The sequence below is a fragment of the Corvus hawaiiensis genome, chromosome 16 (genome assembly GCF_020740725.1).
Source record: "Corvus hawaiiensis isolate bCorHaw1 chromosome 16, bCorHaw1.pri.cur, whole genome shotgun sequence".
NCBI classification, from domain to species: Eukaryota; Metazoa; Chordata; class Aves; order Passeriformes; family Corvidae; genus Corvus; species Corvus hawaiiensis.
The window spans coordinates 2,171,750-2,193,627 of NC_063228.1; the positions used below are offsets into that span (position 1 = coordinate 2,171,750).

At 38.0% G+C, this 21,878-nt stretch overlaps 1 protein-coding gene across 3 annotated transcripts in view; it reads left to right on the top strand.

The window, feature by feature from the left end:
• Positions 1 to 21,878, top strand: part of CYTH3 (cytohesin 3) — a 48,874-nt gene that overhangs the window by 9,361 nt on the left and 17,635 nt on the right. The window contains exons 1-5 of one of the 3 annotated variants that reach the window (XM_048320481.1): positions 13,644 to 13,664; positions 15,552 to 15,634; positions 16,192 to 16,256; positions 16,679 to 16,745; positions 20,828 to 20,946. In XM_048320481.1, the coding sequence (XP_048176438.1) occupies positions 15,569 to 15,634; positions 16,192 to 16,256; positions 16,679 to 16,745; positions 20,828 to 20,946 (317 nt within the window). In that variant the 5' untranslated portion in view covers positions 13,644 to 13,664; positions 15,552 to 15,568. Of the gene's footprint in view, positions 1 to 13,643; positions 13,665 to 15,517; positions 15,635 to 16,191; positions 16,257 to 16,678; positions 16,746 to 20,827; positions 20,947 to 21,878 lie in introns of those variants that run through there. The other 2 variants (XM_048320479.1, XM_048320478.1) reach the window with 2 other exon arrangements.

The window sequence follows — 21,878 nt, forward strand, 5'->3', positions numbered from 1 at the left end:
GGAGAGGGAAAGTATCTGTGCTTGTGTTCCCACCATCTCTAATCAGCTGTGCCGCTGTCCCTGATTTGCAGTTTGTAGATTAACTATTTTGTAAGTGGAAGTTGAAACTGGTAGCCAAGGCTAGTCAAAGTTTAGGGAATTGGCTCTTGTGTCTGTGGAAACGTTTGCAGTCACAGAAGGGAGAGATTAAAAGGTTCCAGGTATATGGGAGGAGTTTATTCTTCGTGTAGACGTTGCTGATTAATTCTGTAATCTGGGAATCTCAGGCTGTGTCTTAAGCCTGTATTTTATGTGTTATGTGTGGTCAGCCTTTCTGGGCAGCTGACATTTCAGTGTGCTGTACATGTTTTAGCAAGGATAGATGAATGGAACATATGGATTTGATTTTTTTTTTTTGGCGATAGGAAGTGGATTTTTGTGCATTAAAAATAGTAACTTTCTTTTTTTAAATATCTGAGCGGAAGCTTCCCCACTCCCAGTGAGATTTTTTTTTTTTTAATAAGAATACATGTAACTTTCTTCACTCTCGTTTTGTGCAATGTAAGCTGGAAAGACTGCAATGTTTAGTCTTGGTCTTGTACCAATAAATGACATAGTATCACATGAATGTTTTAAAAGATTAGGTGATATTTTATAAGAGCAAACATAAAAAAAGGACTGGTTTAAGTCCTTCCGCTGTGAATTCACTGATACTCAAAGTAAAGTGAGTATGCATTATGTTATTGTTCTTATTCTGCTGAAAACTTTATTTCTTTTCCTTTTGTATCTTCTACCTGAGTGGTAAAGCTAGAAAAGTAACGTGTTATGAAGGGGAAAGGTTGGGTGAAATTGGTAATCCAAATTAAATACAAATAATACTCTCAAGTTTATAGAGCCTGTGGGTGGGTGGACTTGGCAGATCTATCCATTGTGGTATGTTAGACTTGAAAGAACATATGGAGATGATTATTTTCTGGCATTTTGTAGTAAAAGTTTTTGAAGAAGGAAGTTTTAATTTTTTTTAATCTAATTTTTTTTTTTTTTTTAGAAATGAGGTGAAAAATAGGAAGAATAACATTTTTTGCATTGAGTAGTAAAATAGTTAGTTGTAGTAGCATATGAAAAAACAATTTATTCGAAGGTAAGCTGCTAAAAGAAATTCTCCTACTGTTTTCCTATTGGCTGTCTTGTTTTCTGAAAGCAGCCAAAGATCCTGTGCAGCTGGGACTAATACAGGATCCAGCTGTAACTTTTTTTTATTGTTGTTCAGATGTCCGGTGATGGTCAGATCTAAGTTATTGTGTGGAAATTCAGTAAAGGAAAAGGGTAGGGTGGGAAAAAAGTGACTCTCCATAAAAGTATTCCAGTAAAAGCAACAGGAACTAGGAGTATCCATTTCAGAACTCTGCCATAAATCCCATCCTGAAATGCTTAAACGCCTTCAGATTTTGCTGTAGACTTTAAGTCATCTAAGAGTTTTTGGTTAATTTTTTAAAGAGAAATGAAGTTAGCTGGTTGGAATGGGAAGGTGCCTGTTCTTTCAAATTACTTAATGGAAGAAGATGCTGTTTGCTCATTCGTAGTACAAGGCTTTAGTCTCTTTATAGTATTAGTGCAGTATGTAATGCTACCATGTGGAGTAGATCAAACAGGTTTGGTTTTACTAATTTCATTTACACTGTGTTTTGCTGGTCTTCTACAGAACCTAAGGATGTAAGAAGGGGAGAAGCCTAATATTTTTCTATAGAATTTGGTTTACCTTTGGTATATTTGGTGCTTCCAACTCTCTTTTAGGTGTCTGCTTCCTCTCCAAATCTTCGTTCCAAACTTAACTTGCCGAGGGAGTCCATCAAATAGCTGCCTGAATTTCAGGGTTGTTTTACTGTTGCTCCAAACCTTTAATTTTGAATGTCATTACTCAATCAGTTTGTAATTGCACTAGTCTAATTTAAGAAGTTTAATAACAATAGTATACAAATTATACGTCCTGGTTGACTGAAAGAGCTAGCTTCAAATACTGTAAATGATATCCATCAATACTGACAGTGACATGAATTTTAAAACGTAATTACTGTCTCAAACATAACCTGGATATTGCATTTCTTTTCAACCTTAGTTACTAATTTTTTTTTGTTGGAGGAAAAATAAAAAAGAATGAAGATTTATGGTGGGTCTGTTGGCTGTGGGATAGCCTGGCACATTGCCCCTCAGTCCTAGAACAGAATAGCAGCAACTTACTTTCCTTCCTGAGCAAGCAGGAGCTGATCTCTGGCTTCAAAGTGGAAGTGAAATGTGGACAAACTCTGTGCTTTGAAAGCAGAACACTTCTAACACAAAGCAGTTGCAATGCAGAAACATCTGTGATGTCCTTTTACATACAGTATTTTAAATGAATACCATGCAAATAATTTGCTTTACTTTTTGGTGGGTTTTTTTTTTTTTTTGGACATTTGCAGGAATTAAATAGCCACTATGACATTTTATCCTTGTTTAGTGAGAATGGTAGTCAGAGTTCTTTGCTCCCAATTTTTAAAGGCTGTGATTTTTATGTGAATTGCGAAGTGCCTAAAGGAGTCTCTTTCAGTTAATTGTTTTCTTGAAGTGCAGGTCAACTTCCAGTGTATTTTGCAAAATAGGTTTTATGTAGACTCTGGCATTGAAATACAGCAACTAGAATGAGAAACTTGGCTTACAGATTTGCTTTAGGATATTTTCGCTGTATTCATTACACATAAGGAAAATGAAGAAAATATTTGTGTCTTGAGAATAAAATCTGCCAGCTAAGTTGAAGAAAGTAGTGTGATAATGTCTTGCACCTTGGAAGGAGAGAGAATACTGCATTGCAATTATTACTGTATTGTATTTTTCTCTGGAGCTCATTTGAACTTAGGAGATGATTTTCTAATGTGATGGGAGAACATCAAAAGGTCCTCCTCACATTGGAGGAATAACAGTACAACAATTCTAGTGAAGTTTTGGCTTTTCACTACCTCATTTTACATTTTGAAGAAAGGGTTTCCTGCTGAACAAACACATGTTAGTCTGATAGCATTTTCCTGTATTTGAATTGTGAACAGTCAAATGACTCAAAAAAATTTATGTTGAAGTAGATACAGGGTTTTACCATAGAATATGTGCATACAATAAATCTATTCAACTAATCAGTCTGCTTCCTTTTTCTCCCACCCCCTTGCAGCTGGAAGTTCATCAGCTTCTGCTACTATATCTAGCTTCCTCTCGAGACTTTCTGGGGTAGAGTTAACAGTGGTGGCAGGCATTAGTGAACAATGTCGTGATTATATTCTGTGGGTCTGTATAAGTTGTCATTTTCCATTGCTGCTATTTCTAATGGGAAATATGTCATCTTTTTAGTATGAGCATATTATGTGTGTCGTGCAAAGTTGCATGCTGCAGGATTTTGTGAAAGCACGTACATCATCATTAAATCAGTATAAAATATTTTTAGATTTCATTAGTGACCAATTTGGCATTTAAAATGGAAAATCTATGATAAGGTTTTGTTTTCATAAGATCTTAGCTAGGATAACACAGGATGGCTAGACTTTCATTGTTAGTTTGTAATTAATTGTGCTTTGAGGTTCTTCAGTGTATGTTACACCATTGTTTTGAGGTACAGCTGTGGAAGAATTCAAAAAAAGAAAAATTAGATGCTTCCAGTTGTCTTATCAGTTGTGAACTTCATGATAAAATACTTGCAGTCAGATCTAATGGAATCTTAACAGCCTGATTAAAAACTTCTGTAACTGATTTATGTTGATCTATTTTCTCTAAAAAATGACAACGTAATCTTTCAGAACCTGCTTCTGGTCATTTGGAAATACTGGTTAAACATCTGCAAGGTCAGTTGGGTACGACACTTCAGTGTTCTGGTCGAGCTTCAAATACTTTCAACAAAGTTTCAAGGTCCACTTTATTGAGACATTCAACAGATGGTAGAACAGATGCTATGATTGAAGAATCTTTCAGAAGTAGTTTCTGTATGATTTTCAAGTGGACTGTAGACTGCTGCCTGTGTAGATGTATGTCAGGATTATTGGGGACAAAGGTCTAGGCTTAAAGTGCCACTGCTTTTATTACCAACCACTTCTCTAGGTGTTCAAGAAATCCTTAAAACAATGAAGAGTTTACCTGTGAATGGTATTCTGCAGGTGTTTTGTACTTGCTGCTGCATTGTTCATGTCTGTGATACACAGAAGAATTTCTGAACTGCACGAGTAAGTTTTCCCACTGTTCAATATGTGAGCTGTGTTCGTAGAGCTGCAGACACTGTTGCTACAGACTGCTTAACAGAAGTTATAGCTTGGTATTTCTGGTTGCCCTAAGGCAAATTTAGGATAATTGCAAGTATGTTAATATGAGTCAGATTTTTTCACAAATGTAGTGAATTATCCATTAAACTTACACAAAGTTTGTATAATGAAAGCTTGTGCCAGGTAGAGCACTGCTCTGAAGGCCCTGCCTCTTTGGAAAGGTGCTTAGCAGAGGCTACATCTGACCACACTGTCAATGGGACTGGTATGGTTTTATTGTTACCTTTTGTGCCATGTTGAGGGGTAGCAGAACTAAAACATATAATCCTACTCGATTGTTTTCCAGTCAACAAAAATGTTTCCTATTTGAGCCTGATAGGATGAAATGGAAATCTAAGAAAGAATGTGTATTAATAGGTGGACTTAAAAATGAGATTGAGGGTTGAATCCCAGTTAGTTGCTTACATTTTGAGGGAAAATGCTGAATCTCAAAGACATTGGGAGTAATAAAACTAAATTGCTTAATCTTTGATCTTTTGTATGGATATGATTTTTTTCTTGTTAAGTACTTAGCTGAGAAAAATGACTGAGTTATTTGAAAATAAAGTACAAAAGATTATGTGTTCAGATTATTTTTCACTGATCTCTTTAAGGAATGCAGTGATTTTGCCAGTAAGGGGCAGAGAAAACAGCTTAGAAAGGGCAATGTAATATTTCAGCAGATTTAGTTGAAACAGTTGGTGAAAGTTTAAATAGGAAGAATGTATTTATTCAAATGAGTTTTTGATCAGAATGCCAGGAACTCTGCCTGGAGTATGAAAGATCTTTCTTTTTGTAACATATAAGTTATGTCTGTACTTAGAAGAATTTCAGTAGATGTTGAATGTGCTCTGTTTTGGAAGTATGGTGAGGCAGATTTGGTATGACTGCTGATGGTCTTTTGCCAAGCAAAGAATTGAGAGTCCAGGGGTGGGACCCTACGGTAAGTGGATCCATCCAACAGCCTTGTTAGCAGTGGGCCAGATAAAAAGCTCTTTTATATCTGAATTAGTGACCTGTCAAGCTAATTGTTTCATGGTGTGATGGCAGCCAACAATTCACAAAAGCTGAGTATACTCTTTTCTGAGGAATCTGAAAATGCTTCGCAGTCTTAAGCTAAGCTTTGCTATTCCTTCACCAGTAAATCTATGAGTAAATTCCTGACTCTCTTCATGCCCTCTCAGACTTCAGGCAATGGGACCAATGTGCCTGTTGATGTTATAGTAAGAAGCTGGAGTAATTCAAGCCTAAGATATCCAAGAAGCAATATACTGTATTAGGTGCAGTGCATCTCTCTCCAAGTACTGCAGCTCAGTGGTTTCCATAGCAGGTACCGGGGTTACTTTTTTTGGAGGAGACTGCAGGAATTTCAAAGGCTTACACAACATCAGACTTCACGTTGTGCACAGAGTTGTGCATCCTGCAGTCTGTCTTGTTTTGGGTGGATGTGAATGCTGCTCGAGCAGTTACTTGATAGATGAGCAGTCCTGTGTGGCACTCTGTAGCTGCGTTTGGAGACATTCCTCAGGGAAGGAAGATTGCTTTCAAGTCCGGCAGTTGCTCCACCTCCTTCAGTGTGCAACTGATCTTGGAAAATGAATAAATAGAAAGCTTTTGCAATAAATACTGTTCTGAAATCTAACTCCAGAGCTGTGTCAGGCAGGGATGGGGGAAGGGGAAAAATGAACTTTGCCTTGCTTTTTCTGAAAATTGGATTGTGTGCTTTAGAAACAGCCGGCAATCCTAAGTAACAGCTAATGCTCCTCACTAATGAGCGCAGTGCTGTGAGCAGATCCCTTATTGCCAAGAGTAGATGTTACTGGAAATTTGTGATGGAAAGCCTGTCTGAGCCCCAACTGTTTTGCTGGGAACACGGTAGGTCTGATGAGCTGTGCCTGAATATTGAGCAGGATTTGGGGGTATTGCTGGCCGCTGACCACACGGTCTGGGCTCCAGGACCCCCCTGCAGCTGCTCAGCGACATTCCTGTCAGTTTTCCGCGCTGCTACTCGAAATGGATCTGACAGGAATGTCTGCTACTACTCTGGTGTGTTTGCTTTTCAAGTCTATTTTCCAAGGTCTATCCTAGGAAAAAATGTAGGTGCCTGCCAGCCAACCATTTCCTCTTGCCAGTAACTCGGGGTGACTGAGGAGACACAGCCCTTCTGTGAGGGTAAAGCTGAAACACGTTGCTGCAGTTTTACTCTTTTTTTCCTTCTCATACCATTTCAAAACCTGAAGGAATCAGTGTTTTTGTTTTCCTCTTCCTCATGCAAGGTGTGATGAAATGATCTCTGCTTTCAGAAGGAGTTGTCCCATCCTTGGTCTGAAGCTGAATCTTGGAGCTGATCCTGGAGCTGAAAAAAATCTAGATTGGCAGCAGGACATGTGTGGTTAGTCCAGTTGTTCACAGGGACTGCTGGAAGTTGTGTACCAGTGGGAGATGGAGTGTCCCTGCTTTCCTTTTCATCCACAAACCATCCTTGGAATGGTTGGGAGAAAGAGTCTTATCCTGACTGCCAGGGAAAAGAAGTTGACAAGAGAGGTATTTGCTCCCCTGTCAGTAGTTTAAGCTTTGTCTCACACTCTACAGAGTTGCTGAGAGTCATCCCTGCTGAAGTGGACACAGAACTGAATCCTGAGCAGTGGCTGCAGTACTTCAGGCAATCCATCTTCTCAGTTTGTATGGGCTCCCACTTGTTCCACCTGTTTTCCATCAGCAGTCTGAGCAGGTCACTCTCCTGTGCTGGTCATCTGAAGAGTTGTTTAAAGCTATGGTGTCTTTTAATTCCTGTCAGTGTTGCCTGTATACTTGGCTCAATCAGAAGCAAACTGTGCTGTCATACTCATGGGACCATCCAGTCCTTGACCATCCAGTTCTTTGTATAATTCTGTCTAGTAATACGCTACAGTTATATTGGGCACAATCATAAATGCCCCAAGTTAGAAGGTACATCCTGCTTCTATTGTGTGGCTTAAAAGATCTTACTTGTGGAAAGCTATTGCATCTACACATTTTCATTTCAGAATTTTCTCTTTTTGCTGCAGGCAAGCAAAATCCACTGCTCTTTTGCTGCCCTTTCTTTGCTCTGTTGTGAATGAAGGGTTTCAGTTAAAGACATGATATCTCTAATGTGCCACTTAGCTATGCTGTGCATAGTTGGCATGGTGATCTGTTCCTTTCACCTCCTAGATAGTGTTGAGGGGGAGCCCTGATTTCCTTCCCAAGACTCCCACTTGAAAAGTGGCTGTTGTTCTGCATTGCAAGTGGATACATAGTGTGCTATCAGCTGTTACCCGTGGTCTCCCCTGGTGTTATTGCAGGATCATTCTTTTGCTCAGGGAGTGCTAAAAATTTTTGTGACCTGAATCTTGCCGTGAAAGTGTACAAAAGAAATTCAGAATTTGCAGACTTCAACTGTGTAAAGACTAAATTTGTGTTCATGCATACTATAATATAATGTACTCTAAGCAAAGGCTTTCAAGTGGAAACATCAGAAAAAATTTGTTTGATGTCAGCTATGGCACTACATAAATTCCCCATTTGTTTCTCCAGTTTTGCACGTACAAGTGCTCCACAGAGAAAATTATTACTGAGCTTTCCCAAAATTATTTATCTGTGAGAGCCTTGCAGCATACATAATGAGGAGGGGAAAAAAATAATTTGTTTCTGTTTAATGGTATTTTGTTGGTTTGATGCAGTGTAAAGAAAAGGCTTGAGGCCACTTTCTTTTGGAAGAGTGATATCTGTATTTATAGTGGTGGTATTACTACACAAAGCTGATTCTGATCACCCTTCCTCATTATTTGCTGTGCAGAAAAGAAATCAGATGCAATAGTTTTCTTTAAAAGCTGAAAGCAGAGTAAGAAAAATTTAAGGCAATGTAAATGCCCCACTATCCCCAAGCCAGCAGGACAATACAAGACTGTGCATTTTTTGCTTACAGTGCTTGGCACTGGACAGCATTGCATTAGTCCAACATTACTTCGATGTTACTGTTTTCCATGTTGGAAGAAGACTGTGATGTTAAGATGTGACAGTGTGTAGCTGTAACACTGAAATCAGAATGGTGATTCACCAGAATTCCTGAATAGTAATTGGTAACTGATGCTGATGAAGGCACTTGTTATACTGGATAGTATTTCCTGTATCTGTGCTAATCTGTTCATAGCCCTCTCTGAAACACATACCACTACAGTGTGGCAAACATCTCCCTTTTAAATTTTCACATTAGCTGGCATAAAATTTTTCTGCACTTCTCAAATATGCATGGATATGCATATTTTAACACTTTGTATTATTAATGCAAGTATTAATGTATTTGGGTAAGAGACTTAGAATGTTAAGTTAAACTCAGCTTTCTTTTCATATTCAGTAATTTGTATTTACATATTTTAGAAAGAAAAGTTGGCCTAGAAGCATCTTCTGATCTTGAAGCAAGAGTAGGGTGACTTCAAAAGAAAAATGCTTCTGAAAGGAAATCCATGCTTATCTATTATTAATATCAGGTTGAACTACTTTTAGTATTTTGAGAATACAGTCTGTAAGGGTGGGGTTTTGGGCCTGAGCTAAGCTGGTTTTAGGGCTGGCTAACCTCAAGGGGGTTGCCGTCTCCTGTACGTTTCTGCTGCCAGGGGTTTCTGCTGTGCCTGTTTTGTTGTCTTGGGCAATTCTGTGGTCCCTTGCTGCATTTTTCCTGCTAAACTGGGGAAAAAAAAAACAAACCCAGAAAAAACAGGGTCCAGGCATCAAGTGGCAAAGCAGTGCAGGACCATACAGGAGCAGGTACCAGCTCATTACCTGTGAAATCTTCCTCACACCTTTCTTCTTTCTCCCCAATGATGCTCCGTTATTTGATTGAAAGTGGCTCATTTATATAATTGTTGCAAAACACTTGGTTTCCTAATGGAAATACATAAAAACATTGAAATAAGACACACTGTTGAATTAAAGCAGGTAAATATAATGTAAATGAGACCTTCAGTGTTGCCTGCTCATGAAAATAAGAGCATGGACAGTAAAGAAGAAATACACATTAACTTAAACACACCCTGGTATCTAATGGCAGTATCTGTGTCAGAGGCCTGGTTAGGAGCTGAAACGCAGGGAGGTTCCTCTCCAGTTTGTGCGTGTATATCTGTGTAGGAAGGTGAAGATCTGAGGTTGCTGTAAAGCACCTCTTTGTGCTTTGGTGCCGTTAAGAAGGGCAGCTCATCGCTCCCAGGCAGGATTAGCAGCTCATGCAAGAGCTCGGGGAAGCCTTTATACTCCCTGCTGCCCTGCACAGCTGTTGGTGCTCCCTGCACACACAGTTTGTAAAGACACATCTGCTGCTGACTCCTCTTCCTTTTGTACTCTACAGACAGAAACATTTGCAGGTACCATGGCAGGGCATGGCAGCTGTGACATCTGAAATCAGATGGTTTTTGGGAGGCAGGTAAAATTTTCCTTCCCTCCAAATCAGTGTTATCTGGACCCTGATTTTGCACGATTTTGCAACTGCCTACTTTCTGCTTGACTAGAGATGCTAACGCATTAACAAATTATGTAACAGACTATTTCTGACTGGAACAAAAACATAATCTTGCCTTATTTGAAGTAATCCTTATGGATTATAAGAAATACTGTTTGTTTTTTTACAAGAGATGATTTCACGCTTGATGCTGCAGTCACCCTGCTGGACCTTTTCTATAAAGAATAAAAAATGTATTTCATATTTCCAATTTTTTATGCTTTTGTCTGTTTAAAAAAAACCCAAACCCTACACAAATGTGTATTGCTGATATAATAAACCTGCTTTGCAGTGGAAATAAAAGGAAAAAAATCATGAAGGTGTAGCAGGTCAGAGGGAAACTATTTCCTCTAAATTCCTGAAAATGTATTTTTATGTGGTAATGGCATTAATATCTTGGGGGTTTCCCCCCCTCCTATTATTAGAAGCACAAAATGATAATATCTTAACTGTAACTTTCCTGCAAAGTATGTCCTTATCCTATAGAAAAAAAATGTTTTCAGGAACGTCTTGTAATGGTGTGATTTCCAGCAGCTAAACAATGGGAGTGATGGATGTGCGTTGGAGGTTCTCTTTTGGGTTTGGCCACTAATGTGATTTCTGGCCACAGAATCCCTTGTGATTGAAAACTCAAAATAACTCTGCAAGCCATGGATTCTGTCCTAGATTCCTCATACCACCAACTGGTGATTTTTTTTTTTTTTTTTGTGTGTATGTGTGAAAGGATATTGTGTACAGGATTATTTCCCCTCTTAATGCAAGTGTCATTGCTCCTATGCTGGAACACACTCAGGAGTGACTAAAAAGCAGATTCACATAGTAAGGTAGTAAGGAAGCAGCTAAATCCAGCTGGTTTTGCTGATTGAATTTAATGTAGATAGTTTGTTTCTGCACTATGAAGTGAATCTATTCAGAAGGATGTCCTCCTACGAAAACTTGTATGGAATTTTTAATAGCCACAAGTAGTTGGAGCACTGTTTATACATCTTGTCTGAAAGCTGGAAAATGTTCCTGTAATCAAGTTTTTAAAAAAGGAAGCATGTGGGGGAAAGGAAGAGAGAACAGCCTGAGAATATCCGTTGAGGCAAATGTCCTGAGACAATCAGATTTGTTCTCAGGGGTGAATGTATATTATTTTAAAGGCCAGAAGAAACATGTCTACCCATTTTGTGTATGGCTGAGAAAGGTTTGTTTAGTTTTAAGTCTTGCATTGTGTAAATATCTTTACACTTGCAAGATGTTTCAACTGTACCAAAATTAAATTCCATCTAATTGTTCTTTGCTTGGAATGCAAATACTGAAGACCACTAATTTGAGACTGACACAGAAGAAGGAAAATGTTTATGAAACCAAGAACTTAGCTGAGCAATGAGAGTCAAGGTGTCTTACTGCTTTGTAAGTGGGGTTACAGAATTAGTGTTTTGTCTGTGTTAGATATTGTTAAGATGTTTGCTTTCTGCTGGTTGTGGGTATTTACTGTGTCCTCTTGAGAGATGAACTCTGAAGTCAGGGGAAGGGGTCAAGTGAGATAGCTTTAGCCTTTGGCTGGTGACTGGCAATCGGAAGGCTAATAAGTGAAGTTAAACACAGGAGTTTTGCTTCTTATGATGCCATTGGAGAGCTGGAAGAGATTTACATTTTGCTATTGAAAAAGATGAAGGTATCATAGTTATGGACTTGGAAAGCACTAGATTTCTGTTTCCTATTATGGGATTTGCTCCTATTTCACTAACCTATGGGAACTTTCTTTGCAAGCTAATCCGTTGCAGTTCTTTCTCAGTCTCTAGAAGTTTTTGGATTTTTTGGTATTTGATAGCTCAAAAATGCTTCATATGGAGAGTTGTGGGATAATGCTCCTCTTCGGATATTGTACTTGGGCTGTCCATAGTGGACAGTTGTTTAACCAAGTGGCATCACAACTGATGCACAGTACACTGATTTCTGTGGTGAGGTGCAGTTCATTTGTTTTCCCTAACATGGTATAGTAAACAGAACTGTATTAAAAGTGTGTTCCAATAAATGTTGGTTTACAGGATATTAATTTAAGTACATTTAGTTCAGTTACAGGACTTGAACTCTATAGTCCAAGTTGGAATATATTAAATATTTTTTTATTTTTTCCTGTTGGTAGGAGGAGTAGTATTGCAACATATATGGTGTTATGTGTTTGTTTCTTTCTGTTTGGCCAAGAATATAATTTGTATTTTCAACAACTTTGTTCCTCATAAATAAAGTATCAGTAGTATATTGACTTTCTATTTAGTAGTACCTGAAGCTCTGAAGTTCTAGAAAAAAGAAATGCTCTCCCTGTAAGTGAAAAGGTTTTCACAGAAATGACTTACATTAGAACATTAGAACTGTCTTTATTTAAAGGTTAGAAGATAGCATGAAAGCATGCTGCAGCTGTAGCTTGTTCACAGTACTGAAATGCTTTTGTTCTTTTTTAGTATTTAAATGTTCATGCTAACTCCCCCCATCCTATCTACTTTGTGTTTAGATTGGTGAAAGACAAAAAACCTCAGAAGTGACTCAGAGAGGACAGCTAGAAAATTTGTTTTACAGAACAAATACATGATATGTGCTCCATGAGTTGTTCTGTGTGGAGAATTATGGGAACACAAGGTTGAAAAAGAAGTGCTCTTGCTGCTGGAGGCAAAAGGGTGGCCTTGGGAGGGGCCTTGCCAGGCAGATCATCTCTTACCATGTACCTGCAGTGTTTGCTTAGGACTGTAAAGATGTTTTAATGCACCATTGTGTGTTGCCCTCCTATGTTAATATTTCAAAAGCCTTAATTGAAATACAGAAATACTGCTAGCCTTTGTTTTAAGACACAGAGTTAAAACAGCAGGGACAGCAGACATAAAGTCACGCGGCCTCCTGGAGCAGACACCTTCCAGGCTGTAATACCACATGAGGGCTCTTCAGAAGCTTTCTTTTGGTGCATTCATTTTCCCCCTGATAAGTTTTCTACAGCATAAACAGCAGCAGTGGAGAAGGGAGGCAGTGATGGACAACCAGTAGAAGGATGATAATAAGGCAGACATCTTCAGTATCCCACAGAGGCCAGTTCATGTGACTACAGGACAGTGCTCTTGGGAGTGATCCTGGAGAGTCAATCATCCCTTCTCGTGCTGGTAGTGTGAGGGGAAGGAAAATACTGTCTATACCAAGAGTTTCTAGAGGTTGAGCAGTGCTGTAGCTCCCACTCAGTTATATCCTGACTCTTCTATTCTTCTCAAAAGATACTGAAATATTTTGGCTCTGGTATTTAAATACTGTTATTTAAAGATGTTGCATTAATGTCCAGTTCTATCTAAGTGCTCTCCAAGTACAGAATCTTGTTTTCCAGCAGACTGCTTGTCTTGTATCTGGCAGATAAATACTTGATGCTATTGCCTAATGCAAAACATACTCTGACTCCATTTAGCTTTTTTCCTTTCTGTCTAGCAGCATCATTAATTATACTGTGAGGCTTGTCTCTACTGTGGCTGTGATCAGAGGAGAGGAAAACACAGCAGACAGTATTTGGGTGCTGTAGGAAAACACTGAGGTGTTTGATTTCTCTTTTTTGTGGGTTGCTCATGCATAGAAAACTGTTACAATTCATGTTGATTCCAAGAAAGCAATTTCACTTGTTCCAGATATTCCAAACGTGTCCCAAGGAGCCTTCACTGCGTGGTAGAGTGAGAAGAAGCTGCAGTACCGCTCACTGGCGTGCAGATTTGGGAAGGGCTTGTGGTAGCAGCTAATCCAGAGGTTTTGTAACTCAGCTTGAAGAAAAAGCAACACCGTCTATGAATTCTGAATATTTAATGCTTAGAGATGATTTTCTGTTTGATTAGTATTTCCAGTTGCCAGCAAAGGTGAGATTTACCAAAACATCTTGCTGCAGCAAAGAGTTAAAAACTTAGCATCTCATACTGATACTGCTACTGTAAAACTGCAGTGTAATTTCATCTACAGTACTGCAGAAATGCTTTAAGGCTATCAGAATGTGCTTCCTAGCTAAGAGAGTGATTATATATGGTTTGCCTTTTTTATAATCAGCACTGGGTAGCTATATTTATTTTTTTCTTGTCAGTTGTCACTTAACTAGTTGGAATATTTGTGGTGTATGTACACAGTGTGTGTATAGTCATTAATTCTCCTTGGTTTAGGATCTCAGAGTAAACATGTAAGGCAAAGGTGTGGTGTAGGCACGTGTATTTATAAGGTTTGATGTGAAAAGACTCCTACCACTATCGCATGCAAGAAATTTTTAGGAGTGGGTGTCTTTCTGACAAGATGAAGAGAATAAAAGCAGGTAAACATATTGAAGTCTGGTATTTGTTCAACAGAAGACTGTCATTTCCTATACTGAAAGTAATTTAATCACGTTTGTATCTGGAGTAGTTAAATGAAATAATTTACCGTAATTACTTCATGTCTAACAAGGTCTGTCGCCATTTGGATTTTGTTATGATTAGGATCCTAAAAGGAAAGGAGCTTAACCACTGGACGTTGAAATAATCAATATATTTCATTATTAGGATTTGAACAGAAGCTCTGTTCCAAATGTGTGTTTAAAACTCTCCTCTCAAGCTGAACTTTTTTTTTTTGTAATCCTCTTGCTACAGTCTGTTATATGTGTATAGGACATAAAGTAGTGGCCTTGGCCATCCCAAATGACTACATTTGTTGTGTGTTGCTCTTACATTTCTTATTAATTATTTTTGTTGTTCCATTTTACTGAGCTGGAAGGAAAAGCTGTTCTGTAATTAAGGAGCTATTTCCAAGAAAGTGGGTAGCATTAGAACTGTTATTATAGGATCATCGCATAGGAGGTGAATATTTGTGGTTGGTGTCTAGTGCTGTACAAATGAGCAGAAATAATTGCTGTCCAAAGAAGCTTCTTGCTGGGCAGCATCAAGAAAAGCAAAGGTTTTGTGCAAATAATCTTTGATGTTTGCTGGTTGTCAGACAGAGAGACAGGGTAAGGGTAGGGTGAGTGACACACACACACGCTTGCATCCTCAGTAGCAACTGATTTTTATGAGCAGGCTCATATATTTGATTTAGCATGGCCAAGGAGAGACCTAAAATTGACTTAAATACTACAGACTCACCTAAATGATGTTATGCCAAGCCCATGTTTGTGTTAGATAACTGATTCTGCTGCTGTATTGGTGTATCCTACTGAGGGGAGGTACTTGGTGTTGCAGGCATTTGTTGGGTTGGACCTGCCTGCACCTCTCCAAAGCAACCAAATGAAGGGCACTGCTGGGATAAGTGATGTCTGAGGTCAAGCACGAAGATACACATCACTGGCTATTCTTTGGCTTTTTTCTCTGGAAGACAGTAATATCTTCTGAATCATAATTAATTTACATGAAGAACTTTAGTATGTTACTGATATAATAGGAATTATACCAGACTTGAGTTCAGCAATTAAGCTGTAGAGCCAAATTTTGCCACATTGTGTGATAACAGGATTCCTTTCATTGTCTTTCTTTTGAAAGATAGATTCTGTTCATAGTCATTCATTCAATTACCTTACTTAGGATTTTTATAAAGCAGATTACAAATAGATTAGATTTAGGTTTCATTTGTGTTGTTTTGATTTGTTTGGTTTCTTTTTCCTGAAAATGATGTAAAAGAAATGTCCTGATATTTCATGTAAGCTTATTTTTCCTAATCAGTTTATTAAGTTTTCTGTGATGATGAGGTATGTTTGCAAATGCTAAAGAATTGTACGTTTTGCTCTGTTCCAGTGCCTGATGACCTCTCCATGGAAGAAAGAGAAGAGCTTCTAAATATTCGTCGTAGGAAAAAAGAACTGATTGATGATATTGAGGTAATTGATTTACTGGAAAGATCCTTAGAAAACTGCTTCAGTAGATTAAGTTACAGTAAGCTGCAGACCTAGATATGAATTTCAGGTAATGGTTTTAAAAGCATATAAATGACTTAAGCTAAATACTCCTAATTATGAACAGGATTTATGCATCATAGGTGTGCTTTTAAAAATATTAACTTCTGAATTTTTTGTAATGCAATATGTGCAGATGTCCACATTTGATTTGTATAATCAAAAGCTCATTAAACAGCAGGTTTGCATCCAGGATAGGAGCGAGTGAGAAATGTGGATAAAGAAATCTTAATTGATAATGGAAGCTTGGTCTTCGTGCTCTGACCCAAGCACTCACTGGGAGTGCAGGTTCATGTGTTTAACAGTCATTCAGTTGTGGTAAAATCTTTAAATATCTAAGGAAGCCCTAAGATTGTTCACTTTTCTTCTGGTAAATAACAAATATTAGAAAATAGAACCTAATTATCATATTATTATATGATAGATGATTTCAAAAGGAGTTCTAGTGTAGGTTAATGTATTGTCCTTCCTTCTTTTGACAGAGATTAAAATTTGAAATTGCTGAGGTTATGACTGAAATTGATAATCTGACTAGTGTAGAAGAAAGGTAAGTAATGCCAACATATGAACATGATTCAGTTAAGACCTTGGTCTTCCAGGAACAGCAAGTGAAAATACCTTTCCCATGCTAAACAAACAATGGATCCACCTTTATTTAGTCTGTTATAAAGTCTCTAAAGCCTGACTTTATCCCATGCAGGTGTGTCATTTGTTTGGCTAGAGAATATGTTGGATAGTGTGTAATATTTTACTGTCCAGTTGATAAGGATATGGGTCTCTGAAGCTGCAGTCGCTTAAGGGATTTGAAAATAGTATCATAATTTTCTCCGTTATAAAAAGTGGATGTCTTGGTTTTGTAATGGAACATTCAAAGTAGCCAAAATACAAATTAAAAGCTCATCCAGAAGTTGTTGTTTTTGTAAAAGAGCAGCTGGTAAGTGCTCGTTTCTTCTTTGTCTCCATATGTAGCAAAACTACACAAAGAAATAAGCAAATAGCCATGGGAAGGAAGAAATTCAACATGGACCCTAAGAAGGTAGAGAAATTTTTTTTCTACTTGTCAGAAATCAAGTTTCTGCTTGTAGTATGATCTGTGACAAATACTTTCATGTTTTTCTTAAGAAACATTTCTGATAATGTAAGTTCACAGGCCTTACTGCATGTCCTGTAACACACGGAGCAGAGGGTTAAATTGGAAGCAGTGATCAGGTCGTGTGCCAGTTGTGTGCTTCTTTCACTTAAGCAAATCCTTGATAATGGAGGTTACTTATCAACAATCAAATATGCCAGATATTGATTGACCTGGCTTGCTTTGTACCTGACAGAGGTGTTCTATGTTGATATGTCAAATATAATTAAAAAAAATTTTTGATGTGTGGTTATTAGTGAGGCCATACTTTTTATTCTTTAATGCTCTCCTATTTTTATCTTTCAAAATGCTTTTACCATGTCTTTTAATTTGTTCTCATGTAGACTTTTGTATTTGGATATCTAAAGTCTGTTTGTGGAAAAGGCGCGTGTGAACATCTGCATGTGTGTATATTATGTATGTACATATGGATGTGTACCCATCTGACTTGTACAAACTTGGTTACCAGTTTCAAGAAATCTGCTCTGCATTTAGCCAAGAAGTAATGCAGTTCTTCTTTCTGGAGTGCTTCTCTGTTTCTTAAATAGTTGATAATTTTCTGGAAAATTCGGGGACCTGCACATTCTCTTACAGACATCCCCTACAATAAAAGAGCTTCTTTGACATATTTGACCTTTAGCCTTTGCTTTTCATTTTTCATCTTCCTTCCTTTGTTTTACTGTCTTCTATTGTTTGTAATTGAGATTTTGAAATTGTGAAGAGTATTCTTTAGGGTCATTTTGGAAATCATTTAGCATTTGTTTTTCTGTGTTCTTGACATGTTTTCTTTCCAATTGTATTGAATTAATTTACATTTTGGTGTCTTTTCTGAAATGTTCCAAGTACAGTGATGGCTTCTGTTCTTCAGACTGTTTCAGTTTGCCAGAAATTCTCAAGTACAAGAACCCTTTCTAAACTGCTGGCCATGTCTTTTATTTTCCATTTTGGTGACTGCCTAACTTCTGCTGAGGGCCAAACCCCCAAATATCCTGGTACTTTCCTGTTGTCCTCCAGCTCTTTCAAGTCCTAGAAGTTTGTAGCAAAGTCACAGGATGATGTCAGATGCTTTCATTCCAGCATTAACTATTTTTTATTATGGTTCTTCCTGGATGAAATTATTTCTATAAATAGATGCTATGGCCATATTGCTACTGCAACATAATTTAAATGTGGTAAACAGTCTTAGAGTAGTAATTTCTTAATAGTGCCTGGGATCAGTGATGGCTGCAGTAGCTGTCTGCTCTAAAGCTGGGTCATGGTGTTGTTTGCAGCTGCTACATTAAGTTACAGACAGCTCAAGTATACATCCTTCTGCTGCTGGGAAAAGCTACCTTGGGTTCATTGGGAAAAGGTTTTTTTTTCATTCATAAACAGGAGGGAAGATGGTATCTGGATTTAGGAATGCCAGAGAACTGGGGTTGTAATACTTGGGTTGAATCTATCAAGTTTCCTCCTTTAAACCAGGTAACAGAGGTCTCATGTTTTTGTATTAGCAGGAACACAGTGAGGTAATTTTCTTTTATCATTGTATTTGAAGATCTTTACACATTCTAGTGTGTGTGTAGAGCAATTCTGCCTTGCTCCCTCTGAAAATAGGTGTGTTTTATGTACTTCCATGATGTCATTGAGGGTACCTGGGAGTTTGGATTTGGTGAGCTCATGTGGGAAGGGCTGTAATGGTAAAAGTTTGTAAAACACTTCAAGAATCCCTGTGCACAAAGTGGTGCTTGAAATTGTGCAGTGCTGAAGTTGGTACTGCCTGTGTTGGGCCCAGGAAATGAATTCACTGTGACAAAGACAGGGTTTAAATAACTGCAAAATTTGTAATTGAACTACTGTAAAAGCGATGAAATTCAAAGCAGATTTTGCTGCAGTGATTTAAAAAAAATCCATGCAATATTTGTAGGGAATATTAAATATGTCTGTAGCCGTGAGTTTTGTGTGGGGAAGTTAAACTAGTACAGCTGTCATCTGTCTCCTGTCAGTCTACAGAAAGAAAATTTGCATCAAGACAAAAGATAGTGTAGGAGGTGGTGGGGGTTTGCTTGGCCTATTTTTGCCATTTATTCCAGATGCTGAAGTTGTTGTCCCAGACAAATTCCTTTTCCTGTCTGTTTGACTTCTGGTTCTTTTAACATCTTAGTAATAATTTTTAAAATATCCAGGAAAAGGAAAATTAAATTGATTTTTGCAGTATGGTGAAGTGTCTGCTTCTGTGCACAGAAATTTGTTTTCCATACTTTTAGTCAAGTCCATTATCAGTAACTTGCACAACTTCAAAACACCTATTCAGATCAGTCTATTTATACTAAGCATGAATAATATGGTCCAGGTGTTGAACAAGGGAATCTGCTGTTTCTGATATCAGAGGAAAGATTCTACTGTCAGAGATGAGAGCTTTTTGGATAACTTGGTATGGGAAAAAGTATTATGTTTTGTAGTCAAATGTTGTACAAATAAGCTTTGAAGGGATCAGTTTTGAGGAAAGCTCAGCAATTTCTGGTTCAAGATATAATGGATATACTTTTTGTAAAGAAATCATATCTGTTATGAAATGACTTACGAAAATATTAAGTTGTCAGAGTACCAGCCTGGCATCTAAAGTTTTCAGATGATGATAAAATTGTTTTGAGAGAATTGCATTCCAGACTTTCTAAAGAAAGCTTCAAGCTTTATAACATCACAGTTCACTTTCTTTGTTAAATTAGTCAGAAAACTGACTTTTTTTTTCTCAGACGGGCAACCATTTCATTATTAAAAACTAGAATTAACCAAACAGAAGGATAGTAACTTTTTGGAATGTTACTAGAGGGCTATCTATGCTATATCAAAAAAAAATGCAATTTTTTCAGTTGAAATGAAGTAAATAATACTCCACTTGCAGAAACTGAAAAACTAATATTTCTGAAATTCTGAAATATTGTAGTAGAGCATATTAGTAATAATTTATTAACCTCTTCGGTACTTATTTGGAATCCAAGACATTAAGGTTACTTAGAGTCTCCATTTCTGCTTTTCACCAGCATGTTGTTACAGTTTGAAGAAATCATCAGGAGTAGCAACATCTGTGTTGGGATCTGTGGGCTGTAAAGAGGATGGTTATCCCTGCATGACCTGCTCGGTGTCAGAACAATGTCCCTTCCATCCTTTCCATAATCTCTGTGTAACTCTTAGTCTCCTTTCTTTGCCGCTTTGCAGAGAGGTCTCTGGGCTTCCCTAGAGTGTGCCAGTTGTAGGGCAGTAATTTGTGGAGGAGTAGGAGTCCTGGGGCTTGATCATGTACCCTCTGAGGGACAGGGTAAGACTCTCCACCTGCCTTTGGTAGCAGCCTGACTGAGCAGCCCTTTGTGACTAGTGTAGCTCCAGTCCTTTGTGAATAGTTTAGTTCCAGCACAACCAGAATTCACTGATAATCCCAGTGTCAGCATAAACTCTTTTAAACCGGTTTCAGTATCTTCAGCTGTGACTTCCTTCTGCAAGTAGTGGCTTGATGTATTGGGTTGCAGTTTGTAGATTATACCAGATGCTTTATTTTGTGTCATGGTGGTAATTAAGCTGTTTCTACGTACCTCTTCATTATATGATTTTGCAGATTACAGCTCTGCAGACATTTATGCAATGTTGGGAACAGGCCAGCTCACACATTAGCTCCAAAGAGCAACATGCAATCGTTATTCCATTAATATTTGATCTCTCTGTGGTTTAGGGATTCAAACTGCCACCTAGTACTTCTAGCCTTAAAAATGTGTTCTCATTTTCATCTTAAAACCAGGACTAAATATTGCTCGTCTAACAGAAAAGCATTTGTTTACCATTTTATTAAAAGAAATAAAAATCTGTCAGTTAATGTAGTTCTTCATGTGCTATGTATATGTCTCAGCTATGTATATGTGTCAGTATATTAATACCAAATGTTACGAGTGATATTTACATAAATGCTTGTGGAAGAAGACATAACATTCCTTTTCCTCTGGAATTGCTCTTCCTAGGGAATACAGTTTCTGATAGAAAATGACCTCCTGCACAACACTGCAGAAGACATTGCACAGTTCCTTTATAAAGGAGAAGGATTAAATAAAACGGTAATTGGAGATTACCTCGGTGAAAGGTAAAGTAGAAATATTGGAACTTTGCTCTTGAGCTCACAAAGCACATGTACAGGTTTTGGGTACCTTTCACAGGCTGCATGGAAGAAATGCTTGAGTACCCTGAGATCTGGAAGAGCTACAGTGGGGATGTAAAACTGCTACAGTATTGTGATAGGTTTTCTTCCTGTTAGGTTGTTAATTTTTAAATGGGTACATTGTGGAATGATATTTAATTAACTGTAACTTACTATTTGGAGTAAACCAAAACATTTGTCTGTAGTGCAGTATTTAATACCATGAGCTTTTAGAATGTTTGAGAGTTGTGTTGCAACACTACTGGTAACTCTTAGTACTGTGTCCAGAGAAGGAGTGATTTACAGTCAGTAATAATTGACAGTAGAGAAATTACTTATGAAAAGAGGTACTTCCTGGGACAGTAGTTACAAGCAGGTTTTGGTGTAGTCACTTCCCTGCGTGCAGAAATCCCATTGCTAAGAAGGCGTCTCCAAGGGCAGCTGCGCCCAGTGCTTATCAATCCTGGTGCAGTAAACATGCAGTGTGCATTTTTATGCACACTGTTGCAAAACACAATCAGAATGCAAATGACTTGCATTGCTGTGCAACCCAGGAACTGATTTTAAAAAGGCAGCTGAGAGAGACAGCAGTGCAGTGGGTTGGAGTGTGTGTATGGACGTGCTGGCACATGTTCCAGTGCCACTTAGGGAGCTCTCGGAGGTGACTCATTTAGGATGTGCTCCTGTGGTGATGGGTTGTGGCAGGTCCCTTTTGAGACACTCTTCAGTCTGGTTCCAGCATCAGTGGCGTGGTTTTTGCTCAGCAGTTTCCTCTTGGCTTTCATAGGTTCAGTGAAAGTTTTTACTGTAATACGAGCATTTTGAAAATAGATCTTTGTTATGAAGTCACTGTGCAGAGTATGTAGACATGTCAACAG